At 47.1% G+C, this 5,210-nt stretch overlaps 1 protein-coding gene across 7 annotated transcripts in view; it reads right to left on the reverse strand.

Moving 5' to 3' along the window:
- Positions 1-5,210, reverse strand: part of LOC107264542 (NADP-dependent malic enzyme) — a 45,357-nt gene that overhangs the window by 33,281 nt on the left and 6,866 nt on the right. For 6 of the 7 annotated variants that reach the window (XM_025081773.1, XM_015732895.2, XM_025081772.1 and 3 more), the window contains exon 1: positions 1,850-3,129. The exons of the other annotated variant lie outside the window; for it this stretch is intronic. In XM_025081773.1, the coding sequence (XP_024937541.1) occupies positions 1,850-1,940 (91 nt within the window). In that variant the 5' untranslated portion in view covers positions 1,941-3,129. Of the gene's footprint in view, positions 1-1,849; positions 3,130-5,210 lie in introns of those variants that run through there. 7 annotated transcript variants of the gene reach the window in all.

Consider the following 5,210-nt stretch of genomic DNA (forward strand, 5'->3'; position numbering starts at 1 on the left):
AATCTTGGTGGGGTGCACCCCACCCCCCCGCCCCTCGGTTTCCCATACAGTTTCTCTGTACTCCTCTCTTCCTCCACTCTGTGAAGGATGGCCGGAGAGGGCAGGGGGCAGCAAGAGGGCACACCGACCCGCTGAAGCTAGGGGATTTCAATAGGAATGGGCACGAGTAACATGCACGCTAAGCCAAAGAGAGCTTTTCGAACGGAAGAAGCAAGGAGGCAGAAGCAGAATAATTCCCAGCTGCCATCGGGATATCATTCTCGAGGGGATCGATCATTCCTAACAAGCCCAGTCTGCAGTTGCACATGGTCGCCGGCCGACCCATTTGCTTCTCCTCGAATCCGAGCACAGTGTCATTCGAACGGGAGAGGACCGAATCAATTGCCAATTAATGTCGCTGCATGCTTCTGCGGCCGACAGGGCGTCGCAGCAGACTGAGGAGACGGTGAACCGTAGTGGATCGACGAATTCGCCAAAATCTGAAGCATGCCTCGACTCCTGTTTTTCTGTTCCAATTCCAACGGGCGGCGCTCATGCCCTTCCGCGTTACTTGCAAAGTGAGCTGATAACAGTCTGGGAGGATTTACACTGCTGCAATTCGGGGTTAGAAGGTTCGCGGTCCTCGCCTCAACTAGCGATGAGAAGACGTTACGAGCCTGCCCGGTGCCTGCCTCGTGACGAGGTAGTCGGATGGACTGATCAGAGTGATCGGAGGAATCAGCAAGAGTCGAAGGGACGAAGGAAAATGGAAGGAACGAGTGAGGAGCGGAGCAGACGACGGTTATCTTTCTCAAGTTGGCAGGAGGCAGAAGGCAGGAGGAAGGAAGGAAGGAAGGAAGGAAGGCTGCTCTAATGAAATAAAAAGCCTTTAATGGCACTAGGGGCAATAACGATAACGACGTTACACACGATGTAATTCGATATTACGAAATCCCCTTATCTCGAAGATGCAGCTGGAAGATATTGAAAGCGAGGAACTCGTGAAGATCGTAAAGTAGAAAGTAATTTTTGTGAAGTTGAAAGTCTGTCGGTCGGTCTAGGTCAGCCGCAGCTCTAGAAAATACGGAGAGCAACGAAGCCGCGCTGGTTCCGGGAAGCCAAACGGGTAAGTCAAGGAGTCGCGCAGCATCCAATGATGGCGAAGCGTGCCAGGGCGCAGTGCAGCCGATGCTAATATCGGTTTCGCTTGAAATGTCAAGCGATGCTGTCGAGTCGCAGAAAATAAAATCTCCGATTTGCCTCGACAGGATAAATCTTTAGCCGGACATTTACAACTTGGCTTCTCTCCCACGAGCTTTCTCCTTTATCCTATTCATCTACGTTCTTTCTTTCAGTTGTGCCTTTGCCTCTCTTGTAGCGCTACTGTATCGCGAAGTGAAGCTCGTTCTCCTGCCCCTATCGATGATGCTAACGTGCACTTTTCAAGATCTCCCTCGCGCAATCAGAGAACTAAAGCATTACTGCTTTCCGCCTCCCTTAAATTATGCGTGACGGACATATTATCTATGAGGTGGTTTGAAAATATTCGTGAAATGGCAACAAAAGTTTCTCTTCATTTTTCCCAACACACCTTCTCGGTGATTCGATAAAAGATTCGAGATCAAAGACTCGAGGTTTTCAGCTCGTTGGCCGAGGCAAATTCTCACGAAATGAAACAGTCCAACGAAACGTCAAAGATATCTGAATGAGTAATAAAATGTGCCACGTTTCCTTTATAATGGATTCCGAACGCGAATGACACAAAGTTGGAAAAGAGAATAAAAAGCATCGGTGCACATTTTAAAGTAAACTATAAGCCGTGCAAAGTTAAAGAGAAAAGAGAGAGAGGAAAATTACAGGCTGAGCTCACCTTTGTAAGGCATTAGCGGTAGCGGATGTAGAGGTGAGCCGGCAACGAGCCAGACACATGCCAGCAACACTCGGAACATTTTCATCCGCATCCACGATTAACAGATGGAGAAACTTTTCCTCTGCACTTTATTGGCTCTCACTCCGACCTGGTCTCCCGTAACCTATGTTCCTGTGTCTCCCGCGATCCCTCCTTTTCCCTACGAGTCCTGCTTCAGATTGCTCGTTCACCACGTGAACGTGCATCACGTGCATCACGTGCATCACTTCGTCGATTCATCCCTTGGAGCCAGTGAGGTCAAAATTCGAACTTTGCTTCTTTATCAGCAAGTTCACGTATCACATAACGGGGTGAATTTCTATATACTACTATCTCAAGGAATGCCGATGCAACATTTCTTTTCTACGCAAATTTACTAAGCAAATGCCGACCAATTTTTTTCTTTCAATTTTACTCAAAATCACTTCAGCCCACTTCACTTCAATTCACTTCGCTGCATTTTTCATAGTAATAGTCACCCATAGTCAACAGCCAGGCCCTCTGAAAGTGCGCACTGAAAAATCTAGTCATCCTTGAACATTTGACAATCATCGTACGTCAACATTCATTTTCCACTTAACTATTTCTTATGCCTTGCAGTAGTTTAATAGTGACAGACATGGTCACTATTATGCTCAGCCACTCTGACGATTCTTTACGAATTCTAACATAACTTTTTGAATAACCGATGTATCCACCTGTTGATAAATACTACCATCAGAAGAACCGGTATCGCCAGGACCATCGGAATCATCAAAACCATTGGAGACACTAGAGGCACTGTCGATTATGACCATTGACAACATCACGGTTTAGCAAAGGCTGAATTCATTGATTTTCGAGTTTGATCATTTTTTAAAGGAAATTCTCTTAATCAGTTCTAGATTGTCAATACTATCCGTTTCTTTGTAAGCATACAGACCAAAAAGGTGGTTATAACCCAAGTTATAGGAACCCAAGTATAAGGAATTCATTGAGGATGTGTTGAACGGACAAGAAAAGTTAAATTCACGATAGAGAAAGCAAAATAAACGGAATAAAATAGTTTGTATCCAAGTGGAAGATCGAGTCTCTCATTATGGGACTGAAGGTTAGGAAATGAGGAAATCTAAATTTACCACGACCGCCGCTACGAACGAGTTATCGTATACTTCTGAGGACAATCACGTGGGAATCAGCATTGCGAGTGAATCTCGCACAATACGTAGAGAACGCGGGACTCAAGTATCACGTTACCCCGTGGAGCGCGTCCGGCGTACTGACTTCTATTCCCTCATGAAAACAACCCCGAGAACATCGAAATTTCGCTACTAGCCGTGCTCAGCGCTGCTGTCGCGTCTGCGCTCGCGCCATATCCCGTATCTTTGCTCTTCACTCTTCCCTCTTTGCCATCCACTCTCAGTGACTATCCTCCACGCTTCTACCTCGATCCGAGGACGTGTGCGTCTACTTGTATCCGGCCCCTCTCGGAAGCTTGTAGTACATTAAAAAGGTAGCTTAAACGATTCTGTACAAGCGTGCGTTCGCAAGCGACTTGACGGAGAAGAAACCATTGGCTCAGCGAGGAAGAAAGGACCTGTAAGTGTTTATGTCTCGATAGGTGGAAGGGAGGGCAATAAGAATGCATGGAGGGTCTTTACCCTCTGTTCTTACTGGAAATATATGCATGAGCTCGAAGCGCGAAGTCTGTGCAAAAATGAGAATGCCAATTAGGGACACTCATAGAATCAGGATTCTCCGATACAGACGTCCTCGTGTATTGTGGGTATGACATCGGTGTTGCCGTCGGCACAGCCGGATTCTACTAATCCGCAAAGAAAATTTCCGGTTGATCCATATCGTGCATTTTGACTCGTGCATTCGAAATGGCATCTTGTCTCTGCAACCGGATAAGTGGCTTCATGAGTGGCAGAGAGAGAGAGAGAGAGCTAGTCGATCACTGAAATTGGAAAGTCGCAAGTCGAATGGACTCTGGAAAGGGAGCAGGGCATTAAACCGAAGGCGATGGCGGCGGGGGAGGAGGGGGCGACGAAGAGCTGGGGATTAGAAAACTCGTCGAATTTTACGGCTGAAAGCCGTTTTAAAAGTCACCATCCGTTATCGATATTGGATACACGTCGGATAATATATAATAGGCAATAATGCAATGGCAATGTATCAAGTTACCGACAGATTCTATCGACAAGCTGTCCTGCCTATTATACCTCACAGCCAGTATAAATATATTATCAATGCCACTTGGCCTCTTAGTCGTGGCTCTTGTCCCCTTGGCAGGATGGTAGCTCAGCATTCTCCCAGTAAAATTCAATTGAACAGAACCTAACGGCGAGAGCACTTGGCCATTTGCATGAATACCTGTCAGCCACCTACTTGACCTCGGCAGTTGTGTCACGTGGAAAATACAGCTTGCTGAAGAAAAGAAAGCACATCCTCGCAGAGATCCTCGCTCAGGATCACCGCTCGTCGGATATCGGATCGATGAGCAGAGCGGGATGAGAGAACAGCTGGAAGCACTCGCAACCTCGGACGAGTTATGTATAACGTAACGATCGTCAGAAATACTCGATGCGTTCCTCGTGATCCTTTCCAACTCTTTCCCCGTTTACCCCGGCAATTACAGATGATGAATAATAAGTTGAACCACTCTCAGATGTATTTGCTTGCCGTCAGTCGCGTATAGCTGCTCTGTCCTACGTTTTGTATTCGAATCAGCGCAGTGTGCGGATTTTTGTAGCTCAGCCTAACCTAACTGAACCTAACCTACGATAGCGTCTGGCAGGGTTCTCTGCGCGGAGTTTACGAAGTTGGGAATTACGACGCTTGTCAGCCTGTTAAATTTTCACCATAGCGTACACCGCCTGCCTGTATAATATGCGTTGTAACTTAGTAGGAACGGGAGCGTTTATTTGCTGCGTTACACGTGATATTAAACTACACGAGCTGCCGCTTGTCTCCCAACCCGCCAGGAAACTTTCATCTTCTTCCGCATTCGCGTTGCCCCCTGCTGCTCCTCTTCCAATTCTCCAAGCTGCTTCGTCGAGAAGGTAGCTGTTCTTTATTTTGTTGCTGCACACTTGTCTCTACTTTTCCCTTTACTAACAGAGTCGCATCGCGAATCATCAAGAAGTCTCGAATGGTTGTGCCGCTTTACGGTTCATTCCGTGAGCAATCGGTTGCCTCTGAGGAAGGGTGACAGATAGGTGTAAATGCCTGTACTAAAGAAAGGAAGAGAAACGTTCGTCGTTAGTCCGTCGAGACAAGCGGTGCCATAGGGGCGACCAACGGTGGTGCAGCGTGTCTTAATTCAGAGGCTTCCTCACCC

Source organism: Cephus cinctus, unplaced genomic scaffold (assembly GCF_000341935.2).
Source record: "Cephus cinctus unplaced genomic scaffold, Ccin1 Ccin1_scaffold0173, whole genome shotgun sequence".
Classification (NCBI taxonomy): Eukaryota; Metazoa; Arthropoda; class Insecta; order Hymenoptera; family Cephidae; genus Cephus; species Cephus cinctus.